Source organism: Rana temporaria, chromosome 8 (genome assembly GCF_905171775.1).
Source record: "Rana temporaria chromosome 8, aRanTem1.1, whole genome shotgun sequence".
NCBI lineage: Eukaryota > Metazoa > Chordata > Amphibia > Anura > Ranidae > Rana > Rana temporaria.
Genome location: NC_053496.1, coordinates 124,347,471 through 124,373,821, shown reverse-complemented (window position 1 = coordinate 124,373,821; position 26,351 = coordinate 124,347,471). Strand labels below are relative to the sequence as shown.

The window sequence follows — 26,351 nt, the reverse complement described above, 5'->3', positions numbered from 1 at the left end:
CGCTGACATTTTTTCAGAGGGGGTGATTCACAGTCGCATTTTACCCTTTCTTCGACCGCTAGCGGGGGTTAAAAGCGCCACCCCACGTTAAAATGTAAAAACACCCTACTGTGCCCCCTGCATCTTTCAATATCTCTTTGTCACTACTGTGTACCCCCCTCTCCACAACTGCACCTCTGGACCCCTTTACATTACACATCACCTCACAGCTCTGCACCCCTTTACATTACACAGCACCCTGCATCACTGGACCCCTTTACATTACACAGCACCTCACAGCTCTGCACCCCTTTACATTACACAGCACCCCACAGCTCTGGACCCCTTTACATTACACAGCACCCTGCATCACTGGCCCCCTTTACATTACACAGCACCCTGCATCACTGGACCCCTTCACATTACACAGCACCTCTTTCCTTTGACTGAAACACTACACTATATTGACAGTATATTTATTTCAGGTCTAAAAGAGGAACCTTTCGGAATGAGGGAAAAATGGATTTGATTCCAGAAGAGGGACAGGCACTCCAAATAAGGGACAACTAGAGGGGAGGGGAGCGCTGCAGTCACCGCTTAAATCGGCCCCAGGGCCAGTTCAGCCCTGCTCCTGGCTCTCCCTGGCATTTTCAGGGGGGGGGGCAAACGACCCCCCTTGCCCTATGGAGCGGACGCCCATGCTTCTGGCAATGACACATATTGATGTGCCATCCTGGAGGAGTTGGACTGCCTGTGCAACCTTTATAGGGTCCAAGTATTGCCTTGTGCTACCAGTAGTGACACTGACCCCTAGCCAAATGCAAAACAGTCAGAAAAGATGAGTAGGGAAAACAAATGTCAGACACCTCCACCTGAAAAAACATTCCTGTTTTGGAGGTTGTCTCATTGTTGCCCATCTAGTGCACCTGTTGTTAATTTCAATTAACAGCAAAGCAGCTGAAACTGATTAACAACCCCCTCTGTATACACCCCTCCCCCTCTGCTACCTAACTGACCAGATCAATATCCCAGGAGTTCTGATTTAAAAGCGTTCCTTTAATTTTTGTAAGCAGTGTATAATGTTTGGAGGTTTTAAGTAATTTTCTAGCAAAAAAAAATTATTTTAACTTGTAAACACCCCAGAAACTCGTTTCCATCCGCACATGACAGGTCCTCTTCCCCCATCATATAACGCTGATCCCTGATGAATGGAGGAGCGCCATTTCCCTGTCAGTAGGAGCTTCATCCAGAGCATTTCCAAGCCGGTCACAGCGCCCCCTACCGTCCCTTCCTCTCAGGTCACCTCCACTATTACAAGCGCTTGCGCCAGCCGCTCTCCCGCCCTATGAAGGACCCCCCCCTCAGCCGGGAAAGACTGCGACGGATTCTGCCAGCATGGAAATATAGCAGCGGCTGTTGAAAAACGTATCTAAAATGTCACCGTCTGTCCCAACTAGCTCTGAGCTGACACAAATGTGATATGAGAGTCATATAACACAGTGTTGTGGCTGAAAGCCGCGCTCCTCCGTACAGGCACGGCACGGGCAGCAGGAGGCGGGTCTGGGTGGGTCGTGTGGGCGGAGCTGGGTAGTGACAGTCTCTCGGTCTCCTTCACTTCGCCCTCCAGCAGCACGCACCGGCCAGGCCGCACACAGCTCTACACAGGTGAGATGAGGGGACATGGCCGGGCCCGGGGATGGATGGATGGGGGAGGAGGACTGGGGGGAGAATAATGGAGGAGGACTGGGGGGCTCCCCGCATACAGGCATTACCTGACCGCACACTGCGGCCTGTGCCAGCCGGCTTCTGCTCACATCTCCCGGGGAGGAGGCTCCTCTACCTCTCCATTACACAGGGAGCTCCATCATTATCTGACTGCAGGCTGGGCCTTCTACTCCTCACAAAGGTCACCGAGTAAGGGCTAATAGACAATGCTGGGAGTTGTACCCCCCTCATACTGGAAGGTCACAGATCAGAGGATGATGGGAGTTCTCAACTGGAAAGGTCTTAGTTTGCGGATTGGTAGGGAATGTTGGGAGTAGTAGTCCCCGTTAGGTGGGAGGTCACAGGTTTGCTGCTGTAGGGAATACTGGGAGTTGTAGTCCTCAAGGAAGGTCACGGATTGGTAGGGAATGCTGGGAGTTTTTAGTTCCCCCTTCCCCCAGCTGGAAGGTCACAGATGAAGACAGGTGGGAGTTGTAGTGCCCCCCCCCCCCCCTCAGCTAAAAGATGAGATGTGGAATGCTGGGAGTTGTAGTCCTCAGCTAGGAAGGTCACGTATTGGGGATTGGCAGGGTATCCTGGGAGTTGTCCCCTCCCTCCTCTTCAGCTGAGAGATGACAGGTGGGAGTTGTAGTCCCCCCTCAGCCAGAAGGTGACATGCTAGGATCTCTAGCCCCCTCAGCTGGAAGGGCAAATATTGGAAATGTTGGGAGTTGTAGTCCTGCCCTCAGCTGGAAGGGCTAAGATTGGGAATTCTGGGAGTTGTAGTCCCCCTCAGCTGGAAGGGCAAATATTGGGAATGCTGGGAGTTGCAGTCCTCCCTTCAGCTGGGAGGGCAAAGATTGAAGTGCTGGGAGTTGTAGCCCCCCCCTCAGCTGGAAGGGCAAAGATTGGTGAATGCTGGGAGCTGTAGTAGCCCCCCCCCTCAGCTGGAGGGGAAAAGATTGGGAATGCTGGGAGCTGTAGTCCCCCCTCAGCTGGAAGGGCAAAGATTGGGGATATTGGGAGCTGTGGTCTCCCCTCAGCTGGAAGGGAAAAGATTGGGAATATTGGGAGTTGTAGTCCCCCCCCCCCCCCAGCTGGAAGGGCAAATATTGGGAGTTGTAGCCCCCCCTAAGCTGGAAGAGCAAAGATTGGGAATTTTGGGAGTTGTAGCCCCCCCCCCTCAATTGGAAGGGAAAAGATTGTGAATATTGGGAGTTGTAGTCCCCCGCCCCCCCTCAGCTGGAAGGGCAAAGATTGGGAATATTGGGAGCTGTAGTTCCCCCCCCCCCTCTCAGCTGGAAGGGCAACGTTTGGGAGTTGTAGTCCCCCCTCAGCTGGAAGGGCAAAGATTGGGAATGCTGGGAGCTGTAGTCCCCCCTCAGCTGGAAGGGCAAAGATTGGGAATGCTGGGAGCTGTAGTCCCCCTCAGCTGGAAGGGCAAAGCTTGGGAATGCTGGGAGCTGTAGTCCCCCTGAGCTGCAAGGTGAGAGATGGGCAGGGATTGCAGTGTTGCCCCTGATCTATGTGTGGTGAGTGTTCTCCATCCCTGGGATCGCTCATGTCGGGATGGAGTCCCCTCCTTTGTCTGATGTAGATTTTCTCCTGTCACTGTGGATTCCTATATAGTGTGCCGGCCTGGAGATCATTTCCTATAGAGGAGGATCTTTCTCTTCAGCCATGTGATTGTATTGTCTTCCTCACACTGAACTGTCATTGTCTAGTAATGGGGATCAGCCTTCTGGTGTGCGGAGTCTATTCTCTGCTATGAGATTGGTGTTCATATCTCTTCCAGGGAGAGAAGGAATCTTTCCTAGAAGGGTGAGGAGCAGCTGGGGTGAAGAAGACGAGGAGCATGCTTGAAAGATGGCCGCCCCCAGGCCTGGCTGCATGCTGTGTAGCCGTACCTATAAATAGGATGTCAGTGTGTGACTTCCAATCCTAGTGTGACCTTAGCAGTGCGGATGTTCCTCCGTGTCTCCAGAGATCTCCTCCTCTCTCCCTTCCTTCTCCTTCATTGCACTTCTAGCTCTGTGGGCTTTACTGCTCACAACTGGTTGAAGCGAGAATGTTTTATAGGCTGCATACTTCGCATATTCACTTACATTCCGCATTTACTAAAGTCGCCGACCCTTTGTGCACCAAGTCACAAGGATTCTGCTGGCATTAGAACTCGTTATTCTCTAAGAACGTTCACCTTTGCCATTCAGTTTAATTGGCCTTTTTCTCTAAAGTGCTGATTTGTAGTGGAGATCTGCAGCTGGATTCCCTCCAATCACATACTGGTTCAGGGCCAGTCAATGGGAATCCTAGGGATTCATCACCCAGATCCTGTATACACCTACCGGATGCATCTATGCCCATTGATTTCCCTGGGGCCAGGATCACTCTTCCATACCATAAAGCAGTCCATTCATTCATGTAGTCTTTGTCAACCAGGTGTGTTTTTTGTTTAGGAACTCTAGATTATAATAATAAATTCTGATATGGAGAGAACTAATGATATGGGACAATTTAAAGCCCTTCTCGGATCCAATAGCTGTATTTCCATCCTTTCACTTTCAGATATAGTGACATCGGGTATGGCAAACCGATGAAAGGTCTTTGTAGTGAAGCATCCGATGGAAGCTGCAGTCCTGATTAGAGGTCGATCGATATATCGGCCAATATTTGGCCATTTTTGATCGGCATCAGCTGACTATTATCAAAATTAGGCCGATATTTAACACTGGCCGCCGTTCCTTCTTCCTTCTCCACACAGAGAGAGACCATCAAACACAAGCCAATGGGATGGTATCTGGGCGGGCTACTATGTGTATGTGGCCCCGCCCCCTTAAGCAGCCCAATCATTGGCTGGTGTAATATCTGCTGGGTCCCGCCCACATCAAGGTTTCTTTCTTTCTCCTATCTGGTGCATACCGACAGAGGTGTCATTGTGTGACATAGGTGGCGCACCCTCTGAAACCTTATAATCAACAGTCTTTCTTGTGGTCCCAATGGGGGTTATTTACTAAAGGCAAATCCACTTTGCTCTAAAAGTTCACTTGAAATTGCACTGAAAGTGCACTTGCATATGCAGTCACTGTAGATCCGAGGGGGACATGCAAGAAAAAAAAAACAGCATTATAGCTTGCACATGATTGGGTAATAAAATAAGCAGAGCTTCCCCTTATTTCAGATCTTCCCCCTAAGATTTACAGTGACTGCACTTTCAGTGCAATTTCAAGTACACTTTGCACTTGTAGCGCAAAGTGGATTTTCCTTTAGTAAATAACCCCCATTGTGTCAAATAGAGCCGTTCCCAACCTTTTCACCCCAGAGGATCCCTTTAGCTAATGTTCTGGTCGTAAGGGACCCTTCTAGCAATTCTAACTACAGCTTATGGTAAATGTGTTAAGTTGTAAATGTATTCATAACGACTAAACAAGAAAAGCAGGGAGGTGTAATGCACTCTTACATTGGTCAGTGGAAAAGGCCACTCCCCCTGTTGTGGTTGGTGGTGAAGGCCACTCCCCCTGTTGTGGTTGGTGGTCAGTGGGACATGAGATGCCCTTGTGGACATTTGGAGGAAGAACATCCCTTACATGGGTGAATAGTAGAGTAGGCTCTCCCTTTGCATTGGTGGTCAGTGGAGAAGGTCATCCCATATAATTTGGGTAGTCGGTTTGAATTCCAACCACAGCACTAGCGGCATGGTTTCCTCTCACACTCCAAAGACATATGGAAGGTTAATTGTCTCCTTCCAGCTGAGGGGAACTCCCAGCATTCCCAGTCTATGTGTATAAATGTGAGTTATGGACTTTGGATTGTAAGTTCCTTTTAAGGCAGAGACTGTACAATACATATAAAGAGCGCTGAGTAAATGACTATGCAATAACAAGTAATGGTAATAAATATCAAAATGGTGGGACGTGCGACAGACAGATGAAGAATGTCCTTTACTTTTTCTGGTTACGTTGGTGGTCAGCCAGGAACCATAGAGTTGTATTGTACTCTGGCTGAGAGAGACTGGTCTCATTAATGGGGCTGGGCCTTCTGAATTGCAAGTGAGGTGTATGTATGTTTTTAGTTTTTTTTATATATATATAAACCTGAGTAGTCACAGATGTCACATAAACAACAAATAGTCACGTAAGACCAAGTCCCCAATTAACAGTGTTTGTTTGTTGCCAGCTTGGGTGTTGATGGCATTTAGTGGTGGTCTTCTGTGAGTGACAGATGTGACCTTGAAGGGTATTGCATCAGAGAGTGAAGCGGACCGGTCACCCTCATTGTGACATTTCTCATTCATGGCCCTGCAATATGGGATGTTGAGTTTCCACATGTGCATGTATTTTGTGTAAACTTCCTTTTTTCCCTCATATATTATGCAAAGTGAGTGGATCATTAAAAGGACATTTCCATAGTTCAGCTGCAGTTAGAAATGCCTGCATTTTACATGTTCTCTTGTATTTAATTGTTCTATTGAACTGATCTGTTTGACAATGGACTGTACAGCAGGCTCGTGCACACTGGCAGCTCACATGAAAGGCTCACCATGTAAACATAGGCTTTTAGCAGAGTTAAAAAAAAAAATATAAAAGCGCTGCCACGTTTGGGTGAGGTCAAACTTCCCTCTCCTGAACATGGAAGAATGGCATTCAGGATGGGCATCTTTTGGGCACCACCCACTAGAAAAGGCAAACTGCTGTGCAAGGGGCATTGCTCAAAGCAGATGGACCTGCCCCATTCAAATTCTATACCTCTGTCACAGCTACCACAGTGAGCGTTGGCACATGTAGGCACGGAGGAGCTAAGCAGGTCAGTGTGTGCTACAACACCCCACCCCCACCCCAGCCTGACAGCAGGGAGGCTGGCGGTTGCTGAGGGACCCTTTAATTGTGTTGGTTAATCTGTCACGTCTGCCAACAAGAACTGTTCACAAGATATCTTCCATAGTAATGTGGAAGCTGAACCCTTTGTAATATTGTATCCGCTACTGACACATGTGACTCTTATATAAGGGGACGTGATCCTCGGAATGCAGGTCCACACCTTTAGTGTTTGTCCTTCCTGATAGCAGATTGTCAGGGTGTGTTGGGGCGTGACCCTGAAAGTATGCAGACTGTCACAGCTCTAAAGATTTTCTTTTAATTTTAAAGAAAAGAAAGTGACTATTAATTTTCCAGACGCTAACGCCTAACATTTCCTGTAACATTCTAACCAAACCTGCACCATTGTATTTTAAATCTATCATAAAGCGGAATTCTGTTCATGCAAACACGCTGAAATAGCATGTTTACAAATGGTGCGTGTGTGTAACGGCAAAACGGTTGTGTCTTTTCCAGAAGGTCTCTCGGCTTTTCATGCAGCAGTGATTCTGAGAGGTTGGCTTAAGATTCCCAACCCAGAGGTCACAGGCTTTCCATGCCTCCCTCCTAGTATGGAATTACGCTCCTATATTTGTATTGGGGGAAGAGGCCATCCTAGTCCTGTGCTCCTATATTCTCACTTGATGGTGGCAGATATATATTATTTTTTGTAACAAATGGCTTAAAAGAGCAGAAAAGAACTGATTGGGTTAGAAATGTCCTATTGCATGCAGAGCTCCTGGCAAATAAAAACATTTTTCTTCCTTTTGAGGACTTGTTCACACTATATGTGGTTATCTGCTGTCTTATGCACAAGAACAAGGCAGGACATTATTAGGGCATATAAAAAAAATAATTTTGTGCCTCTTTCACGCAACAACGTGATGTGTGGTGCCTTGTGGGAAAACAAAATGCAGACATTCTGCATATTTCAACACGGCTTGCCCCTTTTTAATGCCCATGTTGAGGAATGGGCCCAGAAAGGTCCTAAATTCGGGGACAATAACTGGTTTCTAGCAAGGGGTGAATTTGGGTTTTGGTTGATCAATTGACCAGCGTTTAAATTGCTTTTGTCCACCATAGATCCACCATAGATCTGTACAATTTTTCTGTGGAAAAACGACTAAAAATTCCAGGGGCATTAAATCTGTTTTAAATTCCGGGTTGGCCAGTGAATGGGGAAGTACGAGCGCTGCAGAATCTGTGGGCTGCCAATCAGAACTTGCAATGGGAAGCGCACTACGGGCCTGTGTTCGAACTCCTTGGTGGCAGCGGGGCACTATCTGTACTTGCCGCCACACCACCTTGGACTGCACTTATGGGACTCGCCACGTCACCAAGTGATACTGCAGTGCTGGTTTGTCTGATTGTACTCGGGCTGCTGGTTCACCAGACGGTTGAGTGGCACTAGTACTGACACACTGCTGCAACAGAACAATGGGGTTGGATACCCCTGACTTTGGCAGGGACCCATTCTCATCAAGCTATCTGTTGGGGTGTCTCTCGCTACAGGTTCAAATACTGAATCTAACAATGAGGACTCTCTGCTCTCATCTGTCATGCTCTGCATCCTGTAGGCCTCTTCACTAGTGTATCTTTCGTCTGACATTTTGGCCAATACATTTTATAGGTTACTCATGTGACTCGCAGGTAAAGGAGCACCTGATTGTCAGAGGACTGTTTGTACCGCTTCTAAAAAATTTACAGTTAGTGCTAGCGGGTATCGGGCTTGATTTTGTGTGAAGTGTTTTGTAAGTGACGGTGATCTATTGATACTGCACTTGGGTGGATTGGGTTGGGCAGAGGGGTTAAACGCAGGTGTCTGGGCTGATCCTGCTAATGCGATCAGGGGATGAAAATGTGCCTACATGTACTGGTGTTGGTGTACTCACGGGAAGTTGCTTCTTCCGCACGCTGGAACAGAAAGGGCTCCAGGACGGGAGATTGCATCACTTTTTCTGCCTGTGTTTACATTACACAGGCGAAGGACATTTGTCCATTGGGTAGAACCAATCAGCAGGTCCAGGCCATAAATCATTGGCCTGGACCTGTTGAGTGATCGGTTTTGAACGGAATCAGATTGCCACGGTGCGGGCCACGTGCCTGTATGTGACTTTGCGTAGCCAGGCCGTCCTTCTGCAGTATATGTATGTGGGGTGGTCCGGAACTGGTTAAATGTGCATTATTGCCTGTGTCCCTTAATAGATTTCTATTAAATTTTGCCCTAGTTTCCAACATTTTTGGGGAAGTAGTAAAGGAAGTCTTTCTGCGGGAACAGTCTGCCGTGTGAACCCAACTGTAGTTTTGAAAGATTATTGACCCGTCTGTTTTTTTTTTTTTTTTTTTGCAGTCAAGATGGCCGTTCCTCCTTCCTATGCTGACCTTGGCAAATCTGCCAGAGATATCTTCAACAAAGGATATGGTAAGTCTTTAATGAACTGAGAGAAATCCATCATTTTGTTTAGAAAAAGTTGTGCAAAGCTTTTGTCACCATATTTAATTGCACACTATTTACTGTATTCTAAGGCGTATCATTATTCCTATGGGCAATGCTGTATCGTAAGGAATGAGTTCACCTTTGGTAACATGTTACACCCATTGTATTTTGTGTGTAACATGTTTCCAAAGAGCAACTGCCCTCTTTGATGCCCTGCTTTGACAACGGGCAAGAGATCTTTACTCACATCTGCTGTCAAAATGTAAAAAGAGTGGGTGTGCCGGAATCTGCCCAGACAGCCACATCATTCATTCACAGCCATCTGTGAACGAACTACAAATATTGTCTTGCACCACGGTAGACAGTTCTCAATTCGTGTTTGTAACCCTAAAAAAAATGTCTCCTGTTCCTTTTTAAAGCGCTTGTGCTGTGTCCTTTTGGCCCCTTGTATCACCTTAAATACTTGGCTGATCCTGCCAGGTTCTGCTCTCCCCTCCTGTAAACAGACCACGGTTTATGGCTGCTGAGCCCTGACGACATGGTCAGTTTGTGTGCCTCCGTCATCTGTGGTTCTTCTGTCCTCTTTCCGTCCTCCCTTCCTGCCTGTCAGCTCCAGCCCTCCCCTCCCCACCTGCTGCTATCATAACCCTGTGTTCTTTCTACCATCCCCTCTTTATAGTAAATTATGTGCCTCCGTGTTTGTGTTTAAAAGCCGCTATATACCTTTCATAACGGCGCTCACGTGACTGCTTGCCTCTCTCCTCCTACTGGCTGATGTCAGCGGGGGATTCTTGGCCCCTCCTGCTTTGCTGTCACTGTCAGATCAAAAGAGGCAGCCGGTCACATGTGCGGCGCTATTTAAATAAGGTATATAGCGGCTTATTTTTAAAAAGCCACATACACTGGACACATGAGTTACTATAACAGAGGGGATGGTAGAAGGAACAAAGAGTGGCTTAACAACTTTAACTGCAAGGGGGCTGATGAGCGGTCTCATAGTTCATTGATATTCCTGTTCTCCGCTGACTATATGGGTGCTATGGGCAGGAGGAGCCTGGCGTTACACCCTTGATCTGCTAAACAGTGATGAAATGGCTTGCAGGCTCCAGGAAAAAAATGCAAATTTTTATTTTTTACCTGCAAAAATATGTGCATTTTATTTTTTGTAAAAGGTGAACTTGGCCTTTTAAAAAGCTGAACTTTGTGTGCAAAAAGTGTAATTTTAAATATATTCCACAATAGTCACAAAGGGTCTAAATCCACTTTTTGGTCACCAAAATGCATTCACAAACCCAGATATTCCTTTGTAAAAGCAGTGACATCATTACTGTGCTGTACATAGCCTAAGCAGAGCTGTAGACTGCCTTCAGACAACTACAGGAGGGGAAGATACAAGACCAGCCACCCCGCACAAGGAGACTTGTGACTGGCCTTCATTACAAGAAGCTCTTCATGCAGCATTACTGCATGGATCTGGAAGAAATACACAAAGCTCACCAAGACTCGGCAGTAGAAATACGCCTATACATTTAGACATTAGTAATTTTGCATATCTGGGTTCAGCTTTACAAGTGGTCTTCTGCTCGCTTTCCTAAGGACTGCCTAAGAAAACAGAGGGTTGGGGAAGGTGTCGGCAGTAGAGAAATGACTTCATGCCCAGCTCCAGCCAAAATAGAAAACTGGAGATTATGTGGAGTATTCATACAGAATTCTAAATGTGTTGATTGTTTACCTTCCCAAATATTTGTAATGAATTAGATTTATCCTGCATTGCCAGGAGAAAGTGCCATTAACTTATGCAGCTTCCTTTGCCATGTCCTAAAGTCTAGTCCAGCCTCTCAACCTTTTCAACACAGTGGAACCCTTGAAACCTCTTTCTGGTCACGGGGAACCCCTGCTAAAGAAAACTCCTACCAACTCATGATATGTTAGTGTGATGGTCAGTGGGAAGAAGGCTTCTTACACTTGTAGTCATTGGGAAGAATTGGCCTCTTATGGATAGATGGAAAGATCATTGGTGTCAGTGGGAACTAATCTGAGAGGCAGAATTGAATTGCTCAAGGAGCCCCCAGTAGCCTCCCTGAAGGAACCTTGATATAATCTTGTTCAGTAGTGTGGTCACCCTTCCCCTGGTGTGTTCCTGTATTTAGGAATATCTTCAGATATCCAATCGGGTTTGAGCAATTTTCTTTCCCTCTTACCTGGGTATTTGATGTGAATGCAGACCTGGGTTAAATTCCCCCTTTTTTTTTTTTTTTTTTTTTTTTTTTTACATGGTTACATATTATAGGTCCTGGTGCTTTGCTCCCAGTGAGGGCACTTTCATAGTCAACCTAATTTGAGGTGAGCAAGTGATTGTTGGGAACAAGTATTCCCTGGTGGTTGGAAACCACTTGCCAAATTGTATAGCATTTCCTGGTGTTTGGTAAAAGGTCAGATTGTCTGGGCATTCTAAGTACCTACTAAACACAGAAATGGTAGAGAAAGGTAGAAACATAAAAATAGTCTACTGATCACTTCTATTGGCGGAGTACAGGGCATTTGAGGTGAACATGAGTGGCAGAAGGCCATAAATATGCTGCATTCCACTGACTGTCCCATTGATTTGCAGTTTAGGCTTGAAGCTGTACACTCAGAAACCATCACTTTTGTTTATTATCCAGATATAGTATAGATTAGATAATACTTGCACGTGACTTTTATTTTTTTGCTCACAATGACAATTTTTGTAAATTTGAGATCAGCTTTAAAACGCATTTTCTTTTGTGGTGTTTGTACAGGTTTTGGGCTGGTGAAACTTGATGTCAAGACCAAGTCTGAGAGTGGAGTGGTGAGTTTGTTTATGCCCTTGTTCCTGACTGCTATATAAAAATAAAGTTGACTTCATTGGGCTTTATTCCTCCAATGCCTTAAATGCAGGGTGTTAGATCTTGTATTTGTATAGCTTCTCTTACTCTGTCCATTAGCTGTAATTGTCAGAACTTGGATGAGATAAGTGAGTTTCATCAGTTCCAGGTCTCATCACAGGACATTTCAGTAGAAGACTAGGTAACAGATGCAAAAGTCTATTCTACTCATCCATTCTTCATGGGAATTCCCAGTGATCTCACTGTCACAAGTGCCTTGGATACCATTGAGCCTTCTCTATGAACAGTGTACATAAGTGCTGCTCTGTTACTACTAGCAGAAAATTCACCCAGTTGTGTCCTGTCGCCTGAAGTGCATCCCAGTGCCGAAATACGATGTGTGTAGATATTAATTTAAACCACTGTTACTCATAGAGGTAAATATATCAAATACAGCTTTGTGGTGCTTTAAACTTGGTGGACATCTAGGGAGATATTAACCCCCCCCCCCCCCCTAAAAGCATCACATAAATATTGTCCCATAAACCTAACCATGCTATTGACATAATTATAAAACTTTACCCCATGCTAATGACACCTGTAATTCAAACTGAATATATGAAGAAAAATGCATGCAGTACATGGAGACTTTTCTTGTGACAAGTCTGCAAACTGGTCCTTCATGTGATGGGTCGTTTGAATGTTGACATGTTTTCTGGTGGTAGTGCCTGAGCCTTTTTTCCCCAATACATTTACTTTTAAATAGCTTAGTTTTTCTTGGCTTACTCCAGAAAAAGCCCAGGAATACAGTAGCTCCACATACAGGTGACTAGTACTGCAACACAAAATGGATGTTTGGGATATCCTGATTCATGCCTTGACGCTTATTGTAACTAAACGGTTTGCCTATCATGATGGGCTTTTGCCTGAAAAAAATTGACCCATATAGGGGGGGGGGGGGGGAAAACTTTTCCCAGGTGTCAGGACTTATCACACTGCCTGTTTTCAGGATCCTCCATCCAGCTGGGACCCTCCACCTCTTCACAGTAGACGGCACTGTAATCTGGTGCACCACAGTATAAAAGCACAAAACGTGTTGCCCCTTTGAGGCAATTTCAGATCAGCTACTCGGTATAACCAATACCTCCACTTCTGGGTTTACGTGATGGCATCCCAGTGGGGCTCTTTCTGATTGTAAAACAAAAATTATAACCAACTCAGTAAAAAGTTAAACTGGATGCATTAGACAAACCATAGTGGTAAAGCAAGAAGATATTTTTTTTCTTTTTTGTCTTAAAGCGGAGCTCCACCCTAAAGTGGAACTCCCGCTGATCGGAACCCCCCCCCCCCCCCCCGGTGTCACATTTGACACATTTCAGGGGGGAGGGGGGGGGGAAGATACCTGTCTAAAGGTATTTGCACCCACTTCCGGCCACACAGTCTCGGGCAGACTGCGGGCATGACGTCACCTCCCGTTCCCCCTCTGTTCTGGGAACACTCGGCTCCAGTACACAGCGAGAGCCAATCGGCAGGCGTAGCGCGACTCGCGCATGCCCTGTAGGGAACCGGGCAGTGAAGCCGGAGCGCTTCACTTCCTGGTTCCCCCACAGAGGATGGCGGGGGGGCAGCAGAGTGACGAGCGATCGCTCGTCCTCTGCTGCGGACGGCGCTGGACTCCAGGACAGGTAAGTGTCCTAATGTATTAAAAGTCAGCAGCTGCAGTATTTGTAGCTGCTGGATGTGTGTGTGTGTGTGTGTGTGTGTGTGTGTGTGTGTGTGTATATATATATATATATATGTGTGTGTATATATATATATATATATATATTCAGCGGACATCCGCTTTTAATGCGCTTTATGCTTTAAAGGGGTTGTAAGCCTTCCAGTTTTTTCACCTTAATGCATCCTATGCATTGAGGTGAAAAAACATCCGATAATTGCTGGCCTCCCAACCCCCCCTACCTGAGCGATTGAAAGTCCCGCGTCGAGAATGCGCTGGCTTCTCGGCCCGGTCTTCTTGGCTCTTCATTGGATAGATTGATGGCAGCGCAGCCATTGGCTCCCGCTGCTGTCAATCAAATCCAGTGACACGGGGCTGAGTCCAGCATTCGTGTCTATGGATGCAAATGCTGGACTCGAAAGCACGCTCGCAAGGTAACCCCCTGGGAAAGTGCATCCTAGAGGGGGTTATCTGATGCAGGAGGAGCCAAGACAGCTGCCGAGGGACCCCAGAAGACAAGGTTCATGCCACTCTGTCCTTAACGAGCTGCACAGCGGAGGTAAGTATGACTTGTTTGTGGTTTTTATTTTGAACCTTTTACAATCACTTTAAGATAAAAAGCCTTCTGTGTGCAGCAGTCCCCCTAATACTTACCCGAGCCCCATCTCTATCAGCAATGTCCACTAAGGCCTCGACCGTCCGGGCCTCTCTCCTGATTGGCTGAGACACAGTAGCGGAGCCATTGGCCAATTTAGGGGGGGGGGGGCAGGGTGAGGCCAAATGGCAGCTCTATGTCTAAATGGACACAGGTGCTGCAACTTGCCTTGGGTGCCCCTATAGCAAGCTGTGACCTGGGAAAAGTGTGTGTCTCTCAGTAGAGAGGGGGTATGTTGACAGTGCAGCTGCTGCAAGAGTGCTGACAGATGGAGCCCGTCCTGGCTCCTGTAAGGTACAATTAAGGAAGGATGACCCCTGGAAGGATCAGATCTATGGTGTCCTGTTGCAGTGAATGGATGGAGTGGCAATCTCAGCCTGGACTCTGACCAGGCCACGCCCCAACACATTGGCTCCTGCTGCTGTGAATCAAACCTCCCCAATCAGGAGAGAGGGGGTGGGGCCGAGCGGCAGCTCTGTGTCTGAATGGACACATGATGTTGCAGCTCGGCTTGGGTGTCCCCATAGCAAGCTGCTTGCTGTGGGGGCACTCCACAGGAGGGAGGTGCCAGAAGCTCCAGCCAGGGACCTGAGAAAAGGAGGAGCAGGGCTGCTCTGCGCAAAACCACTGGACCAAGCAGGCAAGTATAACATGTTTTAATAAATAAAAAAAATTAAGACTTTACAATTTTTTTTTTTTTTTTTTTAGTTCAACCAGCAGCTTGGGGGGGGGGGGGGGGGGGGTACCAATTCACACACTCAATGTGGATGGAATTGGTCCCAGTGGGTTATTATATCCTGACAGCTGGGAGCCTTTCCTGCCATCAGAATACACAGATCAGTGCTGCCAGCTATAGTCGGCCGCACTGATCGATCAGGAAAACCCGACAGACTGGTTGTACTGAAGTTGATCGGTAGATGGACTTCTGCACAACCAGCTTGCCCATATACATGGATTGAAATTCATCCAGTCCCTGCTGAACGTTCCAAATTTCAATCCATGTATGACCACCTTTACATTTAGGAGAAGCTGGTATGAAAATCTACAGAAAGTGAAAGTTTACTGGAGTGATGTCAGCTATGCAAAGGTTACTACGGGATAAAATGAACTTGCCAACTTATTTCTGTGGGGGTGTTTATCTTTATAAAAAAAAAAAAAAAAATCATGCAGTTTAGTTGTTAGTGTGATACATTTTATTAGATCTTTCCCTTCTGACAATATATTTTCTTGGTTCCAAAGTAGTTCTTCTTACTTGATTCTAAACATAACGTCATTAACAATTGTCAAAGTGAAGGAATTGATGCTCTGGGCCAGTCGCCCTGAGGGTATTCAGATTTCTAGGTGATGGGGAGACCAGCCCAGATTAAGATAAATCTGAGATTAGTTGTATCATTCCTAGGACACTATAAAAGCTACGAGTTTATGTGGCAATACAGATTAGTGGATGGCCACTGTAAATGATCTGTCATTGTCCTCTGCTGACCTTTGGTTGCGGCGCTGCAGTCACAAAGTAGTTAGTAACCATGATTTATGAAAGATTATTCCCGCCAGATCTAGCATCCTATGAGGAAGGGAGCTGTCCTTTACATAGAGGAAGGCCTGTTGGTGTATCTGGATTTTGTCAAGGCATTTGATATAGTTTTGCTCATAAACACCTAATTTTACAACCTGTTACCCAGAGGGTGGTTATGATGGCATATCTTCTGAATGGTTGTGAGCGGAGTACCCCAGGGCTCCGTCCAGGGCCCAATACTGTTTAATTTGTTTATACGTGATCGAGGTTGGCATAAATGGTTCAATCGCCGTTGATTGCTGATACAAAGCTAAGCAGGGCAATAACTTCACAACAGAATATAGAAACTTTACAAGAAGACCTCAATAAAATAAGTTGGGCAACCCCATGGCAAGTCGGGTCTTATTTTGAAAAATGTAAAGTAATGCACTGGGGGGTTAAAAACATATGCATGCAGTTTAGAGGTTGACCGATATTCGGCCATTTGGGAGAAATCGGCATCGGCTGATTTATTATCCAAATGTGGCCGATATTTAACACATCTGCATCTGTGTGCAGAGTGTGGAGGAGGAAAGTGGGGTTCCTACTCCCTTCTCCACACTGTCTGCAGAGCAGCGCCGCGTGTGTGAAACATTGAGAGAGAAGGGAGCTGTCATTAGCGAGGTCTGATGTCGGGGTGGGCGGGACACTGCTATCCAACACCAGCCAATGGGATGAGGTCTGGGCGGACCGCTACATGTATGTGGCCCCGTCCATTTAACGACCCGATCATTGGCTGGATAGCTACTGGGACCCGCCCACCCCAGGTTCCGCCCACCTCCAAAATCACGCTGAATCATGCGGCGCTGCAGAGAGCAATTTTACACAGCTACATTTATAGGCTGTGAAACCTGCCAGTGCCACCTGCCAATCAGTGCTAACTATTGCCGTCCAGTGCCAATTGGTGCCACTTGCCAGTGTCACCTGTTAGTGCCACCTGCCAATGCCAACCAGTGCCATCTGCCAGTGCTTTTGCCATCCAGTGCCATGTGCCAGTGTCACTTGTTAGTGCCACCTGCCAATCAGTGCCACTTGCCAGTGTCACCTGTAGGTGCCACGAGCCAGTTCCACCTGCCAAAAAAATTAAATAAAATCGGCCTAAAATATCGGCCGCAAAAATCAGCATCATATATCGGCCATCGGCCGCCCTGATTTCTAAATATTGGCATCGGCCAGAGAAAAACCCATCAGTCGACCTCTAATGCAGTTTACTTGCTCAGCAATGGCATACAATGCCAAGCCAGCAGAATATTGGCATGCATTAAACACTTAAGGACTGCCTAACGCCGATATACTTCAGCAGAATGGCACGGCTGGGCACAAGCACATACCTGTACGTCCTCTTAAGTGCCCAACAGTGGGTCGCACGCCCGCGAACCGGTCCGAACCGCCGTGGGACCCGTGGACCTGATCGCGGCCGGAGTCCCAGTCACAGGAACTGAAGAACGGGGAGAGATGTGTGTGTGTGTGTGTGTGTGTGTGTGTGTGTGTGTGTGTGTGTGTGTGTGTATATACATATACATACATACATACATACCTACCTTCCCCGTTCTTCACAGTGGCACTGTCATTGATCGTCTGTTCCCTGATATAGGGAAAGTCTATCAATGATGTCACACGTCCAGCCCCACCCCCCTACAGTTAGAAACACATATGAGGCAACTTGACCCCTTCAGCGCCCCCAAACCGCAATTGTCATTTTCACAGTAAACAATGCATTTTTATAGCACTTTTTGCTGTGAAAATTACAATGGTCCCAAAAATGTGTCAAAATTGTCCGCTGTATCCGCCATAATGTCGCATTCTTAATAGAATCCGGCACTCTGAAAAAGTCCAGATCTGGCACAGTCCTGCCGTGTATTGGTGTGTTTCATCAAGAGTGAATCCAATCTCCAACGGTGCAGGTGTTGTATAAATGATAATACAAAAAACACACTTTTAAGGAAGAAACACGGAAGGTAGTTCTAGAAAAAGTACATATAAGACCCTTGGATCCGGAGTATGGGTGGGATAGAGTAGTTGAGCCAACACCAAGATCACATGTATACACCTCTGGTGGACCCAGCTGCTCACCTCAAATTAACCGCAATGTGTTTAGATCAACCTGGTCTGGATGGTTATAGTCCACAAATAGGTAGCACATATAGATCTCCGTCCGGTGTGTTATATGAAAAAACAAAGTAAAAAGACAACAAAAAGCTGATGGTGAAATAACGTCACAAAAGGGGGCTGATAATTGGGGTCTTGGCGAGTGGGAGTGCACTCACATGTAGGTGAGAGATCTCAGGCTCGTATCCACGAGCACCGAACTCGTTGGTCCCTCTATTTTTCCTCTATTTTTTCCCGCTAGATCTTGGGAATCGTGGGCTAGCTGTTTGGTCTCCCCAAGGGTTCAGCGTGTGTGGAGATGTCTCAGCTGGTATGGGCTTGTAGTGACTCCTATTCCTCTCTCAATACCTCAGATGGAGCGCTCAGATGGCATGATGATGGGGAAGAGGTGAAAAAACACACCCATAGTGTAACCCAGTCAGCGGTACAAACAGGTTTATTAAAAACAAAATAAAAACTCAGGAACTCTGCAACAATCCTACGAGTGGCGAACTCGTGTGTCTGTTCGTCAGATGCTGGAGTGTGTCCTGCCTGCCAATCCCGACGCGTATCGTCACGGTCACGTGACTTCATCGGGGTCCGACCGTGTGTACAAGGCTTTAGATCAACCTTCAATCTAAGTAGAAAATTCAGGTTTGCTACCATTCTCAAACCAAAGTGGCATGCTCACATTCTTCTATTAAATGCACACTGAGCTGCGCATGTACAGCTTGGCATGCGTTCCTGGTGGACTCCAGCTATGCCAGAATGATGGACTCCCATGCGCATGTGTGGATGATGTCATTCTGCCATTGGCCAATCAGGAGACCGAAAACATGGCACATGAAAATAGCTAGGGAGAGGACACTGACTGGAATGAGGAGGTGAGTATTTATTTTAGTTGTGCTCTAAAGCGGTGGTAAGCTTGCCTACATACAAAGACCTACAGTGCAGCACTGTCACGGCTCCTCCTGCGCTTCCATCTTCCCCTTCTAGGTTTGTTGTCTCCACCCATTTGAATAGCACAGCACTCCCATTCAACATCCAAGAATTTGCTAATGAAAACCGTATCATTAGTAGCAATCGGCAGGGATTCATGAAGTTTCTTGCCAGACTAATCTGTTAACATTCAGAGGAAGTAAGCTGCCATCTCGGGACCAATCCTGTTTAATGTATTCATAAATTATATAGAGGTTGGTATAAAAAGCTCAATCTCTGTTTGCTGATGCTAAGCAGGGAAATGACTTCTGTGCAGGCTGTGGAAACCTTACAAGCTGAGCTAAAAAAAAATAATGGGGTCGGCATCCTAGGATGGAAAAGGACCTGGGGTCCTAGTAGATGACAGGCTCAGCAATGGCATGCAAAGCCAGCAGAATATCGGCCTGCATTAAAAAGGATTAACTCATAATTCTCCCACTCTACAAGACTCTGGTCCGGCTGCATGTTGAGTATCAGTCCAGTTTTGGGCACCAGTCCTCAGGAGGGATGTGCTGGAACTGGAAAGCATTCAGAGAAGGACGACAGAGCTAAAAAAATGGACTGGAGGACTGCAGCTATGGGGAAAGTGTACAAGCATTGAACTGCTCTCTGGAGATATGATGGCAATATACAAATGCCTTATAGGTGGCCTTAGCAATGGGAGGGTGTTTAAAAAGACACGCGGCCATTCACTGATATTGGAAGAGAAGCGGTTTGACCTTAAACTGCGTATATGGTTCTTTACGGTCAGTGGCAAGGATGTGGAATTCTGTTCCACAAGCGGTGGTATCAGCAGGGAGTGTTAATGGGTTTTAAACGATTTAGATGGGCATCTTAACGATCACAACATCGTATACTATACTATACAATATACATATACTATTTGTTATTGCGACACATATGTTTAACTGGATGGACTGGTGACTTTTTTTCAGTCTTGCCAACTATAATTACGTATTTTGTGCCGGCGATGTTGGTTATTGCAGGTGTGAACATCTCTTAGTGGTGCCCATTTAGGTGATATTCATTGTACCAACAGTTAAGCCTTATTCTAAGCTTACTTGTAGGTACAATTTATGTTAGGGGACTTTACTACCCCTTTAACTTAATGTATATTGTTGCTGACGGTAATATCATTGTAAACAAATTATGACATGCTCTTCCAGCACCACGAATGTTGGTGACCTTGCAGTAAGTCAAACTATTGGTTCGAGAAAACATGAGGAATGCATGATCTGACCTCTGTAGTATTCCCCACTCCACCAGGGCCCTACTGGCCTTTAGGGACCCCATAGGATTTCTAGGAAATGGGTTTAAGGATTCTAGAATGTAAAAAATAATCTGTGTGTTATGAAAGTATGCTTACCACTAACCTTGTCTAATTTTCTGCAGGAATTCACTACATCCGGCTCCTCAAACACAGATTCTGGTAAAGTGAACGGCAGCTTAGAGACCAAATACAAATGGGGAGAATACGGCCTGACTTTCACAGAGAAATGGAACACTGACAACACCTTGGGGACTGAAATTACCATTGAAGACCAGGTATTTATACATTTATATTATGCATTTTGATGGTTTCTAATGGCCTGAAGGCTCTCGTGTAGCAGAAATGTCATCTCCTGTGATGGAGGGAGTCGCCACTATTGGTGGCTTATGAGTCCTTATTACCTTTTTTTACAGGTGCACTTGTAAGTGTAATTTTGCATATGCTACTCAGAAAATGGGGGGGGGGGGGGGGGGGGAGACATTCCATATATGCTTGATAGTCCATCTTTTTAATGTTTTTGTGTCGGGTTAGGGTCGCTCCAGCAGCTATTTTATCTGTTTTAACAGAGGCTGAGAGTGTACAGATTATACACTTGAATAATTGAGAAGCTATCTCTTCCGAACGGCTTGATGCAGTTTGTAGTAAATGGCTGTTTTATATCGGACTACATCTGTACTATAAACCAGCAGTTTGGTTCTATGATTGGCTCACGGGGCATATAGGAATAATTTGCATGGCCCCACCCCCTATACTAAAATGAGGAATTCATCCCTTATTTTTTGTATCTGGGATAGAAGTGACAGGCAGATGCCTTCTATTTGGAAAGGCACTAGTGTGCATTACACTGTTGGGGGCTTTTTGCTTCCATTTAGTATCTCCCATAATCTAAACATTTTACCCTTCCAAAGCTATACTGTGTTAGTCACTGCATTTCTTGGGGTATATTTCAATGTTGGATTGCAGTTTGTATTGAATGAAAACCTTTGGTGAAGGTGGTATAACGTGTTCATGTCTTCTTCCTCAGATTGCAAAAGGCCTTAAGCTAACATTTGACACAACCTTTTCACCAAACACAGGGTGAGTAACTGTCCCGAGCCCCTTGTTTAGTGTGAAGTGCATGGTATCCAAAGCCAACCAATTACAATGTTTGCTTTCTTCTCTTAGGAAGAAGAGTGGGAAGGTCAAGGCTGCTTACAAACGCGAGTTTGTAAACCTGGGTTGTGATGTGGACTTTGATTTTGCTGGTCCTGCCATTCATGGCTCGGGGGTGGTAGGTTACGAAGGTTGGCTAGCCGGTTATCAGATGACCTTTGACAGTGCCAAATCCAAGCTGACCAAGAATAACTTTGCAGTTGGCTACAAGACAGGAGACTTCCAGCTCCATACTAATGTGTGAGTATATTCTATAATTTTATATAATTATTATGGATAGCTTTTTTATTTTTTACATATTGTGCAGGAGAAAAACGCAAGAATACGTTTTTGCACAAAAATGCGCAAATGCATACACGCAAAAAATGCACAAACGCCTACAAAAAGTCTGACGTAGATGCTCAAACAGGAGCCTCATGTGCAAGAGGCCCTAAGCTAGATACACACTATACAATGTTCTTTAGATTTTTTTTTTTTTTCACTTTAGATTTACCAAGACCATATAATATGAGGTCAAATTTTAACGGTTTTAATTTGTATGCAATCAGGCAGGCCCTTGCACTACATGGTTTTGGTAAATCTAAAGGAAATCAAACAACAAAAGTAGTATGTGTATCCAGCTTTACTGTTATTACAGAATGCTCCTGTTCAGGATCAGATATTATGAACTTTTGCCTGCAGGGGGCATGCTCGCACCTCCAGCGGGCATTTTTCTGCTGCGATTATTCATAGCAGTAGCTGATCTGCACGTGCCAAACACTGGATGTCCTCTGGCACCTGCTGAACGTTGGTAAAACCCACAGATCTGCTCCGTTCTGATGGGGAAGGGATGGATTGTGTTCCTGCACACTAGAGAAAAAACAAAAATCAATCGCTTGTAAAGCGCCTAACAGTGCACAAAAATACTGGCTAAGCACACAGTTAACCTTTTGATGGCTGTAGATGTTTAACCCCCTCCCAGCCAGTGTCAATACAGCGACAGTGCATATTTTTAGCACTGATTACTGTATTGGTGTCACTGTTTCCCAAAATGTGTCAGTTTGTGTCCGTTTGTTCGCAGCAATGTCACTGTCCTGCTATAAGTTGCTGATTGCCAACATTGCTAGTATAAAAGAAAATCCATAAATATGTTCCATAGTTTGTAGACGCTATAATGTTTGCATAAACCAGTTAATATACGCTTATTGGGATTTTTTTGTTTACCAAAAATATGTTGCAGAATACACATTGGCCGAAATTTATGAAGAAGAAATGTGTTTTAACTTATTGGATGTTTTATAGCGGAAAGAAAAAACACATATTTTATTTTTCTTTAAAATTGGTCGTCTTGTGTATAGCATAAAAATACACAAATGTCACCAAAAGCGAGCTCTATTTGTGGGGAAAAAAATTACAAATGAACGCAGTGCAGTATCGCAAAAAAACTCTGCCCATTGCAGCAAGTAGCATTGGAAGGCAACAAATGTCTGGAAAAAAAAAAAGAAACTCCTCCAAGCTCGCTTACCGACCAGCCTGCGGACAACCAAATTAACAGTCTGCGTTTAAAAACTGGTTTAGTCTGCAGACATTTGCAAATGCATTGAAATTGTGGAGGAAGAGCAGGAAGGGATAAATTACGGTGCTAATTAGTGATGCAGTAATGAGAAAAGCGTATTTTTTTATTACAAAAAGATTTAAATACACAGTAAATTAAAACTTGTGATCCAAACATGGTCATAAATTGTTGTGGTCATCAAATTACAAAATTGCAGTTTTAAAGCATACAGAAATCGCATATTCCCGACATGTTTCGCGATTTTCGCTTTTTCAGGGGAAAGCAAAATCCATTCTGAATGGATTTTGCTTCCCCTGAAGAAGCGAAAATCGCGAAACATGTCGGGAATATGCGATTTCTGTATGCTTTAAAACTGCAATTTTGTAATTTGATGACCACAACAATTTATGACCATGTTTGGATCACAAATTTAAATTTACTGTATATTTAATGAAATCTTTTTTTAATTTTTTGTAATTTTTTTTAAAAGATACGCTTTTCTCATTACTGCATCACTAATTGGCACCGTAATTTATCCCTTCCTGCTCTTCCTCCACAATTTCAATGTCTTTTGTCTGGGATTAGGTGCTTTAACCAATAGGTGATTCTATAAGTGCTTGGACTAATCAAAAACTATTTGCAAATGCATGTTTAAGCTACAGGCCCCGCCAAGGCACCCTGGTATCTGTAGTCCTATCACTAGCTTATGAGTGACTCCTCCATGGAAGCGCATGCATTCTGATGGATAAATGGAGGGCAGATGGACTGAAGGGAGCCCACTGCACTGCAACCTGTATTAAGTGCACTTTTAATTACATGGACTTTTAACATGGACTTGTAATTATATGCAGCCCTTCAGTATTGTGTGGAACCCATCAGTTTGTAGTAGAAGAGGATGCATTTGTGTGTGTGTGTGTGTGTGTGTGTGTGTGTGTGTTTTTTTTTTTTTTAGGGCTAAAGGCAGTTATCGCTACCAGCCTTATGTAACATGTTCCCAGTCTGTCTTCTGCATCATGTTTACATCCAAACATATAGCATGTCCACAGTCTGTCTATAATTCGTTCAATTTATCTGCAGCCTGACATTTGAATGGCCCCAATACCTCCTAAGTTATCATTTGTGTCTATATACTGCCAATTGCCTTAATAGGCAACAAGCCCTACTGTGGGCCTTTTCTGCTTCAGGTTCCCTTTACTAGCCTATCCAGACTTCTGAGACCTGCCATATTACCCCACCGAAATAATGTTGAGGATAGTTAGAACATGCTTGTGTACAGTGGTAGAAAGGTGAAACTAAATCTGCAGATCAAATACTTATTATTTATTTTATGTTAATTTATTTTTTCCTCTTCTTTTAGCAATGACGGATCGGAATTTGCTGGTTCCATCTACCAGAAAGTCAGTGACAAACTGGAGACCTCAGTTAACCTGGCCTGGACAGCTGGAAACAATAGCACCCGCTTTGGCGTTGCTACCAAATATCAACTGGATTCTAATGCAGCCGTCTCTGTAAGTATAACAGGGGGTGGGGGAAGAAGTTGATGTCCCCTTTGCTGACTGGATATCATATTTATTAATTTTTTTTTTCTCCTAATGTCCAAAAACACTCCATATTTGAGAATTTAGGCTTAATACTGCTCTGAGGATTGATAATCTGATGTATAAATATACATTTTTTTTTTTTTATTTTTTTTTTTTGGTTAAAGCTGAGGTCCTGCGAAAAAAAAAAAAATTAAAAGCCAGCAGCTACAAATACTGCAGCTGCTGACTTTTAATAAATGGACACTTACCTGCTTGTATTTCTGACTGGTGCCCTTTCCAGTAAACTATTCTGACAATAGACTTTTTTTTTGTATTTAGGCAAAGGTGAACAATGCCAGTCTTATTGGTGTAGGCTACACCCAGACCCTCAGGCCAGGTAAGTACTTTAATCACAAGTCAAAAATGAAGGATTGCCTAATATTTTCCTCATCTCTGCATTCACCGTTTTTAGCATTAATTTAATTGATAATTGTGTGAATGTGAAAGGCCCAAATTATTGATCTGGAATTTGGAAAGCAAGAGCAGACTTTGAGATCGGGTTCACACTGTCTTTTGGATGCAGCTCACAGCAAGGATCCTGTGCATCCCCTGGTTTCTGTTTAAGGGATGAATGGGGCCTGAATACGGACCTAAAACTGAGCCAAAGACCGCCCTGGAGATGTGTGAACGGCTCCATTGAGTCGGTCAGTCTCTTGTCATGCGCTTAGGTGTGACCCCAGCCTGACATTTCCTGATATGGCTTGACTAGAATGAAAACATTATGTATAGCCTTATTAGTAAATGTAATTCTTTATTCAAATGATTGATAAAAGAATGCTTCAGACTTGGTTATATTTTACTAGGAAAAGGAGAGGAACATCACCTCTTCATAGCAAACAGTAGGACAGGTTCAAATTATGTGTTAAGCCAGCCATAGACTATTCAAATCTTAGGCTGGTTCAGCAGGAACCAGCCAAGATGCCAACAATGTATGGGCAGGCTAAATGTACCCAAGATCAACTTGTGTACAACCAGCCTGTCAGATTTTACACAAGATTATTGCTAGCAGCTATATCAAACGCTTGCAATAATCACTGTCTTTTCTCAGCGGGGACAGCTTCCAGCCATAAAACAATGGCTCGGTGGAGGGATTACCCTGTCAACACTGGGGGCAGGAAAAAAAATGTGCGCCGTCTATGGCCGGTTTTGCATATAACTGTGTCCATGCTGCACAGAAGCATAACTACACATTTGATGCAGAACATGAACATACTCTTCTTCTATTCTGCATTGTATGGATTATCCTGTAATAATTTAAACGCCTATATGAAATCAGAGGAAAAGGACAAGCGGAGAGTGATGTCTGAAACATACCAGCTTTTGCTCCTTGGTTCTATTGGCTGCTGACTGTTTTCTCATTTGTTTACTCAGGGGTGAAATTGACGCTCTCTGCGCTGGTAGATGGAAAGAACATTAATTCTGGTGGCCACAAACTTGGCTTGGGTCTGGATCTAGAGGCTTAGGCACCTTCTTTCTACCGCCTGCAAGCAACGCCAAGGGATATCCAGGAAATTGGCCTTACCTACATCTTTGTTTTCAGTACCATAACCAGCAACTATTATATTTTGCCTCCCTCTGTTTGTCCCCAATCCATTTCTGACATAGGACAGGAGCTATTTCAAGGTAGCTGTTGATATCTGGATGAGCCTAGTTACATTTGCCTGGTAACCCTCCTCTATGGGATCCTACAGAGAAGCGCTCCCCCCTTACACGTTATTTAATGTGTATTTAACTATTTTTGTAGTGCTTCCCACCCATAATGGTGACCTAGACCTCTGATTTAAGGGAAACACAAAATTGTACATGTGTATGCATGTTTGTTTTTATGTTCCTTTTTAACATTTGATACTGCAAAGTTCTCAGCAGGATCGGAGCCGTAGATGAGATCACCCAGAGGGACAGCAGTTTTCAGTAAATCACCTTTATTTTGTGAGGATTTTTGATATCCCCTACTGTAAGAATCATGAATAAAAACAAAACTTACATGTGCAAGTTCTGGTATCATT

At 44.8% G+C, this 26,351-nt stretch overlaps 1 protein-coding gene across 1 annotated transcript; it reads left to right on the top strand.

Moving 5' to 3' along the window:
* The first annotated feature begins 1,535 nt into the window (after positions 1–1,535).
* Positions 1,536–26,337, top strand: VDAC2 (voltage dependent anion channel 2). Its single transcript, XM_040320650.1, has 9 exons — positions 1,536–1,644; positions 8,884–8,955; positions 11,751–11,800; positions 20,202–20,354; positions 21,104–21,156; positions 21,244–21,471; positions 24,123–24,273; positions 24,625–24,682; positions 25,717–26,337. The coding sequence occupies exons 2-9, from the start codon at positions 8,889–8,891 to the stop codon at positions 25,806–25,808; spliced, it is 852 nt and encodes a 283-aa protein (XP_040176584.1). The 5' UTR covers positions 1,536–1,644; positions 8,884–8,888; the 3' UTR covers positions 25,809–26,337.
* Positions 26,338–26,351: the final 14 nt, after the last annotated feature.